The following is a 16,827-nucleotide window of genomic DNA, read 5'->3' as shown; positions in this document are numbered from 1 at the left end:
TTAGGATCTTCATATACATGTTAAACTGAAATTTAAACTAGTTTAAACTGACGTTTGAAGTTTGAATTTCACTTGTAAAATTGGGTCTAAGTTGACCACTTTACAGATTCAGATCTTCATTATAATTGTATCATATTATAACTGCTAGTCTTTAATAACAACCAAGGCATTACAAACCAGAAGTTTGAAGAAAAATATTCTGCTGTTAACCAATTTTGCAGACTATTTATTCGTAATTAACAAATAATTATTAATTAGTATAATTCGCCCCTGTAAATTTAAACGTGCGAAATGATAATATTTTGTTTTCTAATCCCTTTTTAATCACTAGGATTTCATTTATAAATTTTTAAAGATAAACAGAGATCAAGGCTTTTCAGGTAGTGAGTTTGTATTTTTAATTTTATTCAAAAACGAAGTACTCAAATAGTCATTTAATTCTCCAGATGATGAACGCCGGTTTTTTATTACTCACAATATGGTGTATATGCTCAAATATATGTGCAGTAATTACAATTGCAGGTACGTTTTTTTAGTATAAGGTATACTTTCAAAATATATGATAAAATATACAATCCTGACAAGTTAATGTGTATAGGATGGTTGATAACTTCGCCTCGAAATTATTCATAAAAAGTTATCCACAACCAGTTAAATAATAAGTTGGTATTATTATTATGATAAAGACTTATACACTACTCAGCTTAGAACCGTCTATCGGTGATAATGGACCTTCATAGTAGAGTCTAAGGTTCTCATTTTTGAGCACCTTCTGCAGCTGGTACTTTTAGTACGGTGTATACGTATTGAAAAGATTGTTGGCCAGTTTCTGGTGGATGATGTACCATACTTGGTTATGCCGGTGTAGATAGTACTACAGATGTTTTATGTCGAATGATCTGTGATGTTTGTTGGCACCTTTGTCAGCTGAGTGATCCTTGATAACATTTTTCTCGTAGTTATTCGTGTTAATAACTTCATCCTGGATAGCCATCATGAAGCCTCTGGTCTCTGGAAAGGGATTGCCGCTAGTAAGCCAACTGTTTAAAGCTTCTTTGTCAACATGCGACTAGTTGAGGTCGTGATGATGTCTACCTCGTAATGCCTTTCGTGACCACTTCTCGGTGTCCAATACTATTGTCAAATCAGATTCTGGCCATCTCTCCCACCCTATTTTTGAGGTAATATTGTTTTAATAGTGGAACACTTCGGGTGGTGGTTGTTGTTCTTGGTCATCATTGTTCGTGTCAACCTCTGAATACCCTCTAGCTCTGTTTTTGTCCACACAGGATTCCAAAAGATTGGTATAGTTGTTGATTGCCTGGACTAAGTTGCCGACATTTAATTCGAACTTCATAAGTGACCTGGATTCTAGCTTTTGTCTGCTTGTGGTCCAGTAACTTAGTATGCTGAAATCCAAGGTATTTATAGGGTTTTCCGTTTTTCATCGATTTTACGATATCTCCGTTGGAAAGCTGCACATTTCCGTTTATGGCAATGCCTTTCTTGATATGTAGACTCTTGCACTTAGAAAGTCCAAACTCCATATGTATATCGGTGGAGAATCGATGTGTTATATCGAGAAGGTTATTGATTTAACGTTTATCTGCTACATATAGCTTGATATCGCCGATGTAAAGAAAATGGGAGATGGTACAGTTGATCTTAGTACTTTGTATCATTTAGCATGGTACATAGGAGATTCATAACAAGGCAGAACCACAACGGAACCAAGGAGTCCTTGTATATTCTCATACGAATGGGTATTTCGTCAGTACTGAGGGAGTTTGGACCGATTTGAAGATGTAGGTGCGTTCGGCATTCCTTCATCGTTATTGAAAGGAAGCTTACAATAGTTGGGTGGATTTTCTAAGTCTGCAACATCTCCATAAGCCTGGAACACTATCAAACGCTTTTTTGTAATCTTTGTTCTTTGCACCCTTGATGATCTCTCCTGCAACCTTTCTGTTCCTCTGCTAAGATGTTATTTTCCTCTACGTGTCTATAAATTCTGTTAGTGATACAAGCTGTTAGTATCTTATATAAAGTGGGTAGGCACGTGATAGGTCTATGGTGAGTGGGGTCATCTACTATGGGAGCTCTTATTATTATTATCACTCAGAAAAACTAATTCTTTTGATTACGTGGGACGTGAAGGGCACTGAAGGCTTCCGCGTCTTCCCATCAATTGATACGGAATTGAAAGTAGAGCTAAGAACCGTTTATACGACACGTGGGAACCGTTGCAGCACCACAACACGTCCATATACTCGACACCGTGTGGTTTGGCTGATTTAATTGTGGAGTCAAAGTGACATGCGGCTTTTCTATTGACCCACCGGATAGTTTTTTCTATTGAAGTGACCAGACAGACTTCATCTGTTCACTCTATAGTTCACTCAAGTTAGACATTTTCCAGAGAAATTTTCGCCACGGCAACGAGACCAGTCAATTTCGATGTTTTTGACAGTATGAAACCGAATTCGAGTTACTGCAGTCTCGAAAATGAGGTGTTGATAATTAAATTTCCTCCTTTGCCAATGAAAATTTTGTCGAACGTTGCATAATTAAGTCGCCAGAGGGCGCGCAGATTTCAAAACACATTTATTGCATTTTCTGGAAAACTATGCTTTTTCGGGGAAAATAGTAAAGAGCAAAGTTGTAGCATACAAAAATCCCGACAACTTTTATCCCAAACTTTTTCTAAATAACGGATATTTTCGCCTCTAGGGGGCGCGAAAAATTTTTAAAAATCAATTTTTCCAGTTTTTCAGGAAAATTATGCGTTCTAGGGAAAAAAGTTAAATAATAGCTTTATAGAGCATAATATTTCACACAACTTTTGTCTGAAATATTTTTTCCAGTTTTGCTGAGTTGCATCGCTAGAGGGCCTGGAACAATTGTGTAATTGGGTTTCTTTCGACCGCTTGGCGAATAAATCAAGATTTTACTAGAAAAAGTTGTGTAGTACAGAAATCCTTCGTCTGAAACGTCTGAAAGCAGTCCGGTAATTATTGATTGTCAATTTTCAAGAATACGAAAGAACTATCTACTTTGATTTTTTCCAATTTCCCATGGAGAATCTCTACCACACCATCTTAGTACAAGTAGTACTACAACGCCAATAACTACTATCCAACCGTTTTTCTAGCGATAGTTAGGACTTGATGTCGTACGATCGGTGGTACGATAAATCGTATAGAGGCGAGGACAACCTTGTCATACAGTTGATTGCGCATTATTTCACAAAATAGTAATCTGTGGTAAGGATCGTCAGCAAGAAGACCATGCAAGGTCCCAAGATTTTGTTGGTGCGTTACCCGTTGTAATGATAATACCTAATTCCCTATGTGGCGTTTTTCCAATGGATATCTTTGGATTCTTTACGAAAATGCGTGGTATTCCAGTCTACGATTTATTTCAAACACAGATATAATTTTTAGGTCAACAATGCGATGGTCAAATGGATGGAGTTCGCCTTCCATGTCCTACAAATTGCAGCAGTTTCATAATTTGTGAAAATAACAATGACGTACTAATGGATTGCCCGACACCTTTGAAATTCAATCCCGAAAATCAAAATTGCGATTATCCTTATAACGTGAAACCACCTGAGGGTTATTGCGTATATCCTGATGAATATTATTATGATAAACATTTCTGTGATTGTAATAAATTTATTGTGTGTGATAGAGGTACACCAGTAGAATTTGATTGCCGTCAACATTACGAACCCGATGTTTGTAGAAATGATTGTAAATAAAACAACTAATTTTTAGTCCATATTTTGTGTTATTACAATTATTACCAACAAATAATTTGAATATTTGAAAAATATAAACTGCCGTACTTTAAAGGAGAAAACAACTACTCTCCTAGCTAATGCCTCGACGAATATTGAATTACATTTCTCTCTCTCAAGGAGAGGCTTATAACCACTTACTAGTTTCGACGTTATTACGTCTAATCAGAGTGGTATAACAAACTTATACGTATAACGTACGAGTAGTTACCCGAAGACAACGTCAAAAAGCGAAGCTACTTGGTTCATGTGGTTAAGCATTCCCCATCGAACACTAACTGGCGCCATCTTCACTTCAAACTGGGGACCACTGGTCAGGTAGAAATCGAGCGTAGAATAAGCAATTTTGGTGGGATGGGTAGTGTGTTGCCAGAGAATGCCACTAGTCTTATTCCAAAAACTCATCGCCTCGCCGAGATATCGATTTCATTTTGAGATACCGTGCCAAGTATTGCATGACTTTCTTCGGAAACTACGAGCTGGTAACTGGTAAATTAAACGAAAAACGCATAAAACTGTTGTAAGTTTTTTTGACTTTACTTTTTATTTGTTAGCTTACTAAATTTCTTTTTGAAACAAATTTTCGTGTAAATTCGTATTTACTATTCATTGGAGAAACAGAACGAATAGAAAAGAACAGATTTCTGTATGGTTATATTTTGAATACATAAATTTAGTTACTGTATGTATTAGAGCATATGTTTCTTTTTATCCAGATCTGTTCTACCTACTCGTACCCTCTTGAGTAGTTTACAAACGTATTTCAATTTCCTTCTATATTTTATTTTGTCCTGTATTTCTAAAGCTTCTAGGTTGGATTGTAGCTGTTATTATAGATCTAATGCATCACTAATCCGTTCATCTCCTCAAACTCGGCTATCATTTGATAGCTGCGACATACCGTATTTCAAGCTTTTTAACCTCTGAATCTGAATACCAGTATATCCAGTAGTATTCTTTCCAGACTTATTAATTCAGCACTAGTTGCACTTGAAAATAGCGAACAGAAAAGGGAGGATACTAAATAAGATACTTTTTTTATGTTTAAATTAAATATTATTTACATTGAGTATATATCAATTATACGGTAGTCTATAATTTCAAATGTATTTATTACATCATATAATTTTCCTTGTAATAAGATGCCTGGTTGGGTTCAATTTAGTTACTGGTGATTGTAGTGGTAGAGCTACTCTCACACTCTGCATCTTCTGGCCAATCACATACATTAAGTTCGGAGTTGAAATGAAGACCTGCTGGACAATTATGTTCATATGCTACTCCATTGGAGCATTGACAGAACTTGGTACAATCAGATACAGGGAAGTAAACTGAATCTTCTCCATCTTCAGCAGGACAAACTAGAAATTTGAATCAAATAAATAAAAACTCGCGATTACCCTTATATTATAAATTACCGATATTTTCATCGACACAAATATTGGATGATTCGGTATATGCCTCTGTTGTCGATGAAGTCGTTGTTGTTGTATTATCATTCGTTGCATCTGTCGTGGAAGCAAACGCAGTTGTGATATCTTCGGTTGCTGCATCTGTGGTTGATGAGGTCGTTGTTGTTGTGTCATCATTCGTTGCATCTGTCGTGGAAGCAGTCGCAGTTGTGGTATCTTCGGTTGCTGCATCTGTGGTTGATGAGGTCGTTGTTGTTGTATCATCATTCGTTGCATCTGTCGTGGAAGCAGTCGCAGTTGTGATATCTTCGGTTGCTGCATCTGTGGTTGATGAGGTCGTTGTTGTTGTATCATCATTCGTTGCATCTGTCGTGGAAGCAGTCGCAGTTGTGGTATCTTCGGTTGCTGCATCTGTGGTTGATGAGGTCGTTGTTGTGTCATCTTCGGTAGTTGCTTCTGTTGTGGTTGTATTGGTGGAGCTGCTTTCGCATCCAGCATCTTCTGGCCAATCACAGACATTAAGGTCAGAATTAAAATGAAGACCTGCTGGACAATTATGTTCATATGCTACTCCATTGGAGCATTGACAGAACTTGGTACAATCGGATGTAGAGAAGTAAACTGAGTCTTCTCCATCTTCAGCGGGGCAAACTGAAAAGATGCATTGAATAAATATAAATTCGTAATCATCCTCGTATTATAATATACCGATATTTTCTTCAACACAAATATTCGAAGATTCGGTAGATGCCTCTGTTGTCGATGAAGTCGTTGTTGTAGAATCTTCAGTTGCTGCATCTGTCGTGGAAGCAGTCGCAGTTGTGGTATCTTCGGTTGCTGCATCTGTGGTTGATGAGGTCGTTGTTGTGTCATCTTCGGTAGTTGCTTCTGTTGTGGTTGTATTGGTGGAGCTGCTTTCGCATCCAGCATCTTCTGGCCAATCACAGACATTAAGGTCAGAATTAAAATGAAGACCTGCTGGACAATTATGTTCATATGCTACTCCATTGGAGCATTGACAGAACTTGGTACAATCGGATGTAGAGAAGTAAACTGAGTCTTCTCCATCTTCAGCAGGGCAAACTGAAAATATGGATTGAATAAATATAAACTCGTAATCATCCTCGTATTATAATGTACCGATATTTTCTTCAACACAAATATTCGAAGATTCGGTAGATGCCTCTGTTGTCGATGAAGTCGTTGTTGTTGTATCATCATTCGTTGCATCTGTCGTGGAAGCAGTCGCAGTTGTGGTATCTTCGGTTGCTGCATCTGTGGTTGATGAGGTCGTTGTTGTTGTATCATCATTCGTTGCATCTGTCGTGGAAGCAGTCGCAGTTGTGGTATCTTCGGTTGCTGCATCTGTGGTTGATGAGGTCGTTGTTGTTGTATCATCATTCGTTGCATCTGTCGTGGAAGCAGTCGCAGTTGTGGTATCTTCGGTTGCTGCATCTGTGGTTGATGAGGTCGTTGTTGTGTCATCTTCGGTAGTTGCTTCTGTTGTGGTTGTATTGGTGGAGCTGCTTTCGCATCCAGCATCTTCTGGCCAATCACAGACATTAAGGTCAGAATTAAAATGAAGACCTGCTGGACAATTATGTTCATATGCTACTCCATTGGAGCATTGACAGAACTTGGTACAATCGGATGTAGAGAAGTAAACTGAGTCTTCTCCATCTTCAGCGGGGCAAACTGAAAAGATGCATTGAATAAATATAAACTCGTAATCATCCTCGTATTATAATATACCGATATTTTCTTCAACACAAATATTCGAAGATTCGGTAGATGCCTCTGTTGTCGATGAAGTCGTTGTTGTAGAATCTTCAGTTGCTGCATCTGTCGTGGAAGCAGTCGCAGTTGTGGTATCTTCGGTTGCTGCATCTGTGGTTGATGAGGTCGTTGTTGTGTCATCTTCGGTAGTTGCTTCTGTTGTGGTTGTATTGGTGGAGCTGCTTTCGCATCCAGCATCTTCTGGCCAATCACAGACATTAAGGTCAGAATTAAAATGAAGACCTGCTGGACAATTATGTTCATATGCTACTCCATTGGAGCATTGACAGAACTTGGTACAATCGGATGTAGAGAAGTAAACTGAGTCTTCTCCATCTTCAGCAGGGCAAACTGAAAATATGGATTGAATAAATATAAACTCGTAATCATCCTCGTATTATAATGTACCGATATTTTCTTCAACACAAATATTCGAAGATTCGGTAGATGCCTCTGTTGTCGATGAAGTCGTTGTTGTTGTATCATCATTCGTTGCATCTGTCGTGGATGCAGTCGCAGTTGTTGTATCTTCGGTTGCTGCTTCTGTAGTGGACGAGGAAGTTGTTGTGTCATCTTCGGTAGTTGCTTCTGTTGTAGTTGTATTGGTGGAGCTGCTTTCGCATCCAGCATCTTCTGGCCAATCACATACATTAAGGTCAGAATTAAAATGAAGACCTGCTGGACAATTATGTTCATATGCTACTCCATTGGAGCATTGACAGAACTTGGTACAATCGGATGTAGAGAAGTAAACTGAGTCTTCTCCATCTTCAGCGGGGCAAACTGAAAAGATGCATTGAATAAATATAAACTCGTAATCATCCTCTTATTATAATGTACCGATATTTTCTTCAACACAAATATTCGAAGATTCGGTAGATGCCTCTGTTGTCGATGAAGTCGTTGTTGTAGAATCTTCAGTTGCTGCATCTGTCGTGGATGCAGTCGCAGTTGTTGTATCTTCCGTTGCTGCTTCTGTAGTTGATGAGGTCGTTGTTGTGTCATCTTCGGTAGTTGCTTCTGTTGTAGTTGTATTGGTGGAGCTGCTTTCGCATCCAGCATCTTCTGGCCAATCACATACATTAAGGTCAGAATTAAAATGAAGACCTGCTGGACAATTATGTTCATATGCTACTCCATTGGAGCATTGACAGAACTTGGTACAATCGGATGTAGAGAAGTAAACTGAGTCTTCTCCATCTTCAGCGGGGCAAACTGAAAAGATGCATTGAATAAATATAAACTCGTAATCATCCTCGTATTATAATGTACCGATATTTTCTTCAACACAAATATTCGAAGATTCGGTAGATGCCTCTGTTGTCGATGAAGTCGTTGTTGTAGAATCTTCAGTTGCTGCATCTGTCGTGGAAGCAGTCGCAGTTGTTGTATCTTCCGTTGCTGCTTCTGTAGTTGATGAGGTCGTTGTTGTGTCATCTTCGGTAGTTGCTTCTGTTGTAGTTGTATTGGTGGAGCTGCTTTCGCATCCAGCATCTTCTGGCCAATCACAGACATTAAGTTCGGAGTTGAAATGAAGACCTGCTGGACAATCATGTTCATATGCTACTCCATTGGAGCATTGACAGAACTTGGTACAATCGGATGTAGAGAAGTAAACTGAGTCTTCTCCATCTTCAGCGGGGCAAACTGAAAAGATGCATTGAATAAATATAAACTCGTAATCATCCTCGTATTATAATATACCGATATTTTCTTCAACACAAATATTCGAAGATTCGGTAGATGCCTCTGTTGTCGACGAAGTTTCAGTGGTAGAATCTTCAGTTGCTGCATCTGTCGTGGAAGCAGTCGCAGTTGTTGTATCTTCCGTTGCTGCTTCTGTAGTTGATGAGGTCGTTGTTGTGTCATCTTCGGTAGTTGCTTCTGTTGTAGTTGTATTGGTGGAGCTGCTTTCGCATCCAGCATCTTCTGGCCAATCACAGACATTAAGTTCGGAATTAAAATGAAGACCTGCTGGACAATCATGTTCATATGCTACTCCATTGGAGCATTGACAGAACTTGGTACAATCGGATGTAGAGAAGTAAACTGAGTCTTCTCCATCTTCAGCAGGACAAACTGAAAAGATGCATTGAATAAATATAAACTCGTAATCATCCTGGTATTATAATATACCGATATTTTCTTCAACACAAATACTTGAAGATTCGGTAGATGATTCTGTTGTCGATGAAGTCGTTGTTGTAGAATCTTCAGTTGCTGCATCTGTCGTGGAAGCAGTCGCAGTTGTTATATCTTCGGTTGCTGCTTCTGTAGTCGATGAAGTCGTTGTTGTTGTATTATCATTCGTTGCATCTGTCGTGGAAGCAAACGCAGTTGTGATATCTTCGGTTGCTGCTTCTGTAGTTGATGAGGTCGTTGTTGTGTCATCTTCGGTAGTTGCTTCTGTTGTAGTTGTATTGGTGGAGCTGCTTTCGCATCCAGCATCTTCTGGCCAATCACAGACATTAAGTTCGGAGTTGAAATGAAGACCTGCTGGACAATCATGTTCATATGCTACTCCATTGGAGCATTGACAGAACTTGGTACAATCGGATGTAGAGAAGTAAACTGAGTCTTCTCCATCTTCAGCAGGGCAAACTGAAAATATGGATTGAATAAATATAAACTCGTAATCATCCTCGTATTATAATGTACCGATATTTTCTTCAACACAAATATTCGAAGATTCGGTAGATGCCTCTGTTGTCGATGAAGTCGTTGTTGTTGTATCATCATTCGTTGCATCTGTCGTGGATGCAGTCGCAGTTGTTGTATCTTCGGTTGCTGCTTCTGTAGTGGACGAGGAAGTTGTTGTGTCATCTTCGGTAGTTGCTTCTGTTGTAGTTGTATTGGTGGAGCTGCTTTCGCATCCAGCATCTTCTGGCCAATCACAGACATTAAGTTCGGAGTTGAAATGAAGACCTGCTGGACAATCATGTTCATATGCTACTCCATTGGAGCATTGACAGAACTTGGTACAATCGGATGTAGAGAAGTAAACTGAGTCTTCTCCATCTTCAGCAGGGCAAACTGAAAATATGGATTGAATAAATATAAACTCGTAATCATCCTCGTATTATAATGTACCGATATTTTCTTCAACACAAATATTCGAAGATTCGGTAGATGCCTCTGTTGTCGATGAAGTCGTTGTTGTAGAATCTTCAGTTGCTGCATCTGTCGTGGAAGCAGTCGCAGTTGTTGTATCTTCGGTTGCTGCTTCTGTGGTTGATGAGGTCGTTGTTGTGTCATCTTCGGTAGTTGCTTCTGTTGTAGTTGTATTGGTGGAGCTGCTTTCGCATCCAGCATCTTCTGGCCAATCACAGACATTAAGTTCGGAATTAAAATGAAGACCTGCTGGACAATCATGTTCATATGCTACTCCATTGGAGCATTGACAGAACTTGGTACAATCGGATGTAGAGAAGTAAACTGAGTCTTCTCCATCTTCAGCAGGGCAAACTGAAAAGATGCATTGAATAAATATAAACTCGTAATCATCCTCGTATTATAATGTACCGATATTTTCTTCAACACAAATATTCGAAGATTCGGTAGATGCCTCTGTTGTCGATGAAGTCGTTGTTGTAGAATCTTCAGTTGCTGCATCTGTCGTGGATGCAGTCGCAGTTGTTGTATCTTCGGTTGCTGCTTCTGTAGTGGACGAGGAAGTTGTTGTGTCATCTTCGGTAGTTGCTTCTGTTGTAGTTGTATTGGTGGAGCTGCTTTCGCATCCAGCATCTTCTGGCCAATCACAGACATTAAGTTCGGAGTTGAAATGAAGACCTGCTGGACAATCATGTTCATATGCTACTCCATTGGAGCATTGACAGAACTTGGTACAATCGGATGTAGAGAAGTAAACTGAATCTTCTCCATCTTCGGCAGGACAAACTGAAAATATGGATCGAATAAATATAAACTCGCAATCATCCTCGTATTATAATATACCGATATTTTCTTCAACACAAATATTCGAAGATTCGGTAGATGCCTCTGTTGTCGACGAAGTTTCAGTGGTAGTTTCTTGATCAGAGCAAGGACTCTCAATTGGAGATAATATAGTTGAGAGATTAGTAGCGCATCCTGAGTTCTCAGGCCAATCGCATGCGTTCAATGTAGTATTAAAATAAAGACCTTCTGGGCAACTGTGGAGGTATGCTGTCCCATTGGAGCATTCACAAAATTTTGTGCAATCGGAAACTGGGTAATAAACCGATGTTTCTTCGTCTGTCGCAGGACAAACTAAAACATACAGAAAATTGATTAATACTATTAATTAAAATTAAATATCGAATAAATTCAAGTCACAATCCACCTTCAACAAAACCGTTTGAGCTGCCGATGTGTACCATAAGTCTTCGCTCATTACCTTAGTTTGAAATCAAACATAAAGCAGATAATTAAAAAATCCTGGTTTGGACTTGTATCGAGTTACAATATCGCTACTTTCTAATAGAATTGATCTTCTGGAATGGTTTTTCCAGCGAAAGCTTATTTCATTTAAAATTTACTCTGTGTTCTTTCACCCATTTCAGGATAATCCCTACCATCTCGAACCGTGGCATGAACTTTGTTTACTAACGGAAATTATTTTCTAAAGAAGAACACATGTACTTTACTCACCTTAAAAATTATTTTTAACTTTTTAGTTTGATGTGCTTTAAAAGCGTGTTTTTTTATTTTTTTTTTTAACTATATTTATCTAATTTATACCACCCTCCCATAATGGCTTAGCTGCTTATATACCTACATCTCGTCGAAACTAGTGTCGAGCCGTAACGATGTAGTTAATATTTCTCTAAACCAATTAGTCCAAAGGAGAGTTACAAACAAACAAACCCATATACAGGTGAAGCTAATATAAGCGTGTTAATAAAAGACCAAAAACTTGTATTAGTTCTGGTAAATTTATGAAAATATTTGGATTTGAATAACATTAGATTTAAGTACTCTCTCGTACAAAAAAATATTGTATAACTTCTCGCACTCACCAACAACCGATTCTCCCAAATTCACAAGGGCACTTAAACTCCAAATAACAAAAATATATATCATGATACAATTAATAAGTTACATGATATTAACAATTGTAATGAAAGGATCATCGCTTTTATATAAAAATGTCGTTGTAATTGATAAAAAGATTTAAATTGATAAAATTTTGCTTGTTAACTCCCGATCTTTACGAACTAAACAGCTTAGAACAATAAAAAATAATCTATAAACCATACGTCAAAAGGTATTTGATGCCATAAATGATTTTCACTAAAAAGTATTATCAGTGTCTTTAATTTTTAATTCCTTTTAAAGTTTGTCTGAGCGAAATTCTCACTATTGTTACAATCCGAACCTCAGGTATATCTTGAGAAAAAAAATAGTCACCAATAAATATCTCAAGCTAATATTTTGACAGTATCAATAAATTACAAGTCTAAATATTTCTTCAAACAATAGCTACAAATCCTTTTGTTTCCAAAAAATGAGATTACAAGTAGATTTAACTTGAAGTCGGTTGTTTTCAAGTTCTGGTTCATGGATGATTTTTGTTTGTTTTTCATATCTGGAATTTTTAAAATGACACAAAACAAATAAGATGAATGTATAAATGAAGAATTCCATTTCATCAGCTTCGAAATACAGAGGATATCTCATTAGTAATGTCGGTTTTCATATGTAAAAATTCCTACGCTTCAATTTAATCATGTCGTAACTTGTTAATTCTACTATCTATTTTATGAAAAGTACAATTACTTTCTGGAGGTTAATTTCGACTCTCACCTTCACGTGGTAATTACCCTCCGTTAACCAGAGCAACCTAGCCGGATATCCGGTAACCGACCCTAGACTAGACATTTGTAAGAACAAATCATAGGATATGGATCCGATCTTGTCGCAATACAGATAAAGCCTTGGACTGGAGAAGGAGTCATACATAAGAGCAATTATGACCTATATTATAGTTATTATCCCACCCAACATCAATTTGGCACTAGCTTTGTGGTGATTAAAAGAATTAGGCAGCTAGTAATCGATTCTGAAGCTATTAATAAGAGACTGAGATATCAGATATTGGTAGACATAATCTTCATGATGAAAGTAACATTAACGAAAAACTACATAAAGCTACAAAGGTATCTTCTGGAGGAACGAAAAAGCAAATAGACCAAGTACTTAGAGATAGCAAACACTACTCCAATCTCATGGATGTGAGAACGTACAGAGACGCAAATATTGATTCAGACCATTACTTAATTGGTGAGAAACTAAGAGCCAAAACCTGAAGTGAAGCACTAGGTACAACATTGGAAGAAGAGGACCATTACTGACGATGAATCAGTGAAAGTCTTGTGGCAACATGTCAGCATATAATAAGTGGACAAGAACACACTGGGGCAATGATCGTAGCTTATTGTGCTCCTCGAAATAATTAGAAAAAACAACAACAGATAACAAAAGAGACAGGATTATTCGTAGAGAAAAAATGAGGACACGTAAAAGTAAGAAAAAACTGATAACCAGAAGATGGAAGAGCTAAAAACACACAGATAATCTGTCTTGGGTCATTGTGTTCCTCAAATAGGTCTTAATCAATTTCAACTTTGAGAAGCTTCTCTCAGCGAGAGTTTACGCTCACAGAAGAATGAAATATATGGAATTCATGGATTAGCCCATGGATATGTACTACCCATTCAGTTCATACGCTTATGCGTACGCAGAGTGGACAATTCACTTTTGCAAGCAACAGATTTTACTATAATAAAAGCACTAGTCATTTTTGATCCATATGAATCAGGAATATTATATATTTATCCTTTGTATTTTCAACTGGAACTGGAATTGATAGCAAAGATATTGATTTCTCTAGCGAATCTTTACTAGAATCAAAAATCCAGATATCATTAGGAGAGGAGGCATTCGGTGAAGATGTTGAAGAAGGTATAAAAATAAATGTGGTGATCGTAAATAACTTCCGGTACGTCGATGACATTGTCCTCGAAGCTGACGAAGTTTTACAAACGCTATCAAATCAAATTAAAAATTAATAATACCAAAAATTCTAAGTTCATGATCATCAGCAAAAAACCAGTAAACGATGGTGATCTTGTTATTGACAATGAACCATTAAAACGAACAATTTTGAGTATCGACAGAAAATAATTGAGTATAATTGAGAATAGAAGGGTGGTTATTTTACTTATGTTCAAATATTCCTCTTTCAAAGCTTCGTTAATGATTAAGCAAGTTTTGCAACGAGGAAACTTAGTAGTTTTAACGCTAAGCTTTTCATTGTAGCTGATTGCTCTTATCAATTTTGTTTTTTGAGTTAAACTAATTTTATTACAAGTAAAACGCATCGTAGACCATTCTTAACGAGATGAGCATTACAGTATCGACGAAAGCGAACTATGGAAAGCATTACGTCGAACAATTTATCAGGATTAAGCCTATAAGATTTGGCTACAAAAATTGGGCTATGTGTGCAAGTACTGGTTACATGACGGCTTGTAATTTGTATAGGGAAAAGAAAGACTTCTGATTAGGTGGAGACGTAGTTCTAGACAGCCCAAAGTGGCATAAAAATATACTTCGACAATATTTTCACATCGTTATCATTGATGAGACATCTCCGAAAGTTAGGTTACTATGTGACTGGTACATTAAGAGCTAACCGTGTTAAAAACTACCCGCTAAAAGTTGTCAACTTGTTCAAGAAGAAAGAACGGAGCTACAGCGATTACAGCATGTCTGACGACGTATTTTTGTGTCGCTGGGACGACAATAATGTCGTCACGGTAGCAACCAACTTTGAAAACTGGGACTTTACAACAAACAAGACTAAAAACCAATCCCTCAGCCTTCATTGATTGCCAGCTACAACAAGCACATGTACGGGGGTAGATAAGTGTGATCAAGCTGTTGCGAATCTTCGTACAAGAATGCGTATTACAAAATGGACACAATAAAGAGACAGACTCTTTATTCGCATTTCGAAGATAAATCTCGAAGCTTGCACGTCACATACGGAACAGCACAACACCAAGAACAAAAGCTTGCACAACCATTAGCACAGAACGTCGCTGTGCAAATGAATGTGGGGAAAAAGCCAAGTTCAAGTCCCTGGAATGCGATGTAGGCCTGCATCATAAGTATTTTGACCTTTAGTAAAGATGTTTTTGAAGTGAAAAACACTCGTGAATATAGACAACTTTATTAAAATACACCGCCGTATATGTAGGGGAAGGGTGTACAAAATGACATAGTGGGGTAAAATGACACAGCACTCGAATACACACAAATTTTCGTTCGGAAGCGCTCGGAAACGAATATGCTATTGCGGAATGGGTAGCAGGTATGCTCCTTTACATTTAGTACCGCTTCGTCACTCAGAGTAAGTGTACGCTCGATTATAGTATTTTTAACCGCCAAAATTTTTTGTCGTGAAACATTAAAAACTGCTATAACTTTTTAATGCGATAAACTGTTGCGTTGGAATATTTATGTTGAGTTATGTGATTGTTGCTTTTAGAATTGAATTATTCAGATTTGTTAAGCGGGTTCTTGTTTTGGCAAAAATTGCATTTGTTTACATAAGGTTCATATGGGGTAAAATGACATAGAATGTGGGAGGGCAAATTGACATACTATGTCATTTTGCCCCATCATAATAGACGTATTAAAATATGCATTTTCTTATAGATAATGCCAAGAAATTACGTAAGAAAATCTAGTAGGCAATCATGGGATCCTGCTTCTATATTAAAGGCAATAGAAGCTGTTAATAATGGTGAAATGGGGTGGCTCAAGGCATCAAAAACTTACCACATACCTCAAGCAACTCTAAGGAGACATGCCTTGCAAAAAAATAAGACTTTAAAAAAAGGCGAAAAACGACTGGGCAGGTTTAAAACCACATTTCCTGTAGAAGTAGAACGGCAGTTGGTGGAGCATTTAAAACTGCTAGAATCAAGGTTCTTTGGACTCACAAGACAAGATGTACTGGAGTTAGCCTACAATTTAGCAGTAAAAAATGGGTTTGAGCACCAGTTTAATAATCATAAAAAGGCTGCAGGAAAAGACTGGTTAAGAGGATTTCGGAAAAGAAATCGAGATATAACACTGCGTAAACCCGAAGCTACATCCGCAGCGAGAGCGCAGGCATTTAATAAGCCTCAAGTGGCTCAGTTTTTTAAGGTCTTCGACCAGATCATGCAAAAAGAAAATATCGACCCCATGAGGATATACAATGCAGATGAATCTGCTCTATCTACAGTGCAGCGCCCGCAGAAAATATTTGCTACAGCCGGTCGGAAGCAAGTAGGAGCAATCACCAGCGCTGAAAGAGGTTCTCATGTAACAGTTGTTTGCTGCATGTGCACCGCTGGAAACTTTATTCCGCCTGCCCTAATTTTTCCCCGGAAAAATATGAAAAAAGAATTGGCTGACCATGCACCTGCAGGAACTTTATGCATTGCCCAGGAGTCCGGCTGGATGACTGGCCCAGTGTTTTTACAGTGGCTGCAACATTTCCAAAAATATGTCAAGGCATCTCCCACTGAAAAGGTTTTGTTAATCGTGGATGGACATGCAAGTCATAAATATCTCGATGCCCTTGTGTACGCCAAAGAAAATGGCATTGTGCTTTTGTGTCTGCCACCTCATTGCACACATCGAATGCAACCTCTCGATGTGGCATTTTTTGGGCCACTCAAGACGTATTATGACCAAGCAATAACCAGATGGCTCAAAGCTCATCCTAGACGAGTTGTGACACAGTTTCAAATTGGTGGTCTGCTAAATGAAGCGTATGGAAAAGCGGCTACAGTCCAGAAT

At 38.0% G+C, this 16,827-nt stretch overlaps 2 protein-coding genes across 2 annotated transcripts; one reads left to right on the top strand and one right to left on the bottom strand.

The window, feature by feature from the left end:
* The first annotated feature begins 374 nt into the window (after positions 1-374).
* LOC130444889 (peritrophin-1-like) lies at positions 375-3,778 on the top strand. Its single transcript, XM_056780243.1, has 2 exons — positions 375-522; positions 3,444-3,778. The coding sequence occupies exons 1-2, from the start codon at positions 447-449 to the stop codon at positions 3,761-3,763; spliced, it is 396 nt and encodes a 131-aa protein (XP_056636221.1). The 5' UTR covers positions 375-446; the 3' UTR covers positions 3,764-3,778.
* Positions 3,779-4,835: 1,057 nt separating this feature from the next.
* On the bottom strand, positions 4,836-12,137 carry LOC130444887 (mucin-22-like). Its single transcript, XM_056780241.1, has 14 exons — positions 11,988-12,137; positions 10,945-11,238; positions 10,513-10,887; positions 10,081-10,455; positions 9,649-10,023; positions 9,127-9,591; positions 8,695-9,069; positions 8,263-8,637; positions 7,831-8,205; positions 7,399-7,773; positions 6,967-7,341; positions 6,355-6,909; positions 5,923-6,297; positions 4,836-5,163 (listed from the first exon to the last, which is right to left on the bottom strand). The coding sequence occupies exons 1-14, from the start codon at positions 12,049-12,051 to the stop codon at positions 4,964-4,966; spliced, it is 4,953 nt and encodes a 1,650-aa protein (XP_056636219.1). The 5' UTR covers positions 12,052-12,137; the 3' UTR covers positions 4,836-4,963.
* Positions 12,138-16,827: the final 4,690 nt, after the last annotated feature.

This window comes from Diorhabda sublineata, chromosome 6 (assembly GCF_026230105.1).
Source record: "Diorhabda sublineata isolate icDioSubl1.1 chromosome 6, icDioSubl1.1, whole genome shotgun sequence".
Taxonomy (NCBI): Eukaryota; Metazoa; Arthropoda; class Insecta; order Coleoptera; family Chrysomelidae; genus Diorhabda; species Diorhabda sublineata.
The sequence above is the reverse complement of the archived record's forward strand: the minus strand, read 5'-3'. Positions and strand labels throughout refer to the sequence as shown.

Bases quoted from the DNA above. Each gene is read 5' to 3' on its own strand.
- LOC130444889 (XM_056780243.1), top strand. From the start codon at position 447: ATGATGAACGCCGGTTTTTTATTACTCACAATATGGTGTATATGCTCA. The intron at 523-3,443 runs GTACGTTTTTTT...TATAATTTTTAG, and splicing joins TGCAGTAATTACAATTGCAG to GTCAACAATGCGATGGTCAA.
- LOC130444887 (XM_056780241.1), bottom strand. From the start codon at position 12,051: ATGATATATATTTTTGTTATTTGGAGTTTAAGTGCCCTTGTGAATTTG. The intron at 10,888-10,944 runs GTATATTATAAT...CCATATTTTCAG, and splicing joins TTGTGTTGAAGAAAATATCG to TTTGTCCTGCCGAAGATGGA. The intron at 7,774-7,830 runs GTACATTATAAT...GCATCTTTTCAG, and splicing joins TTGTGTTGAAGAAAATATCG to TTTGCCCCGCTGAAGATGGA.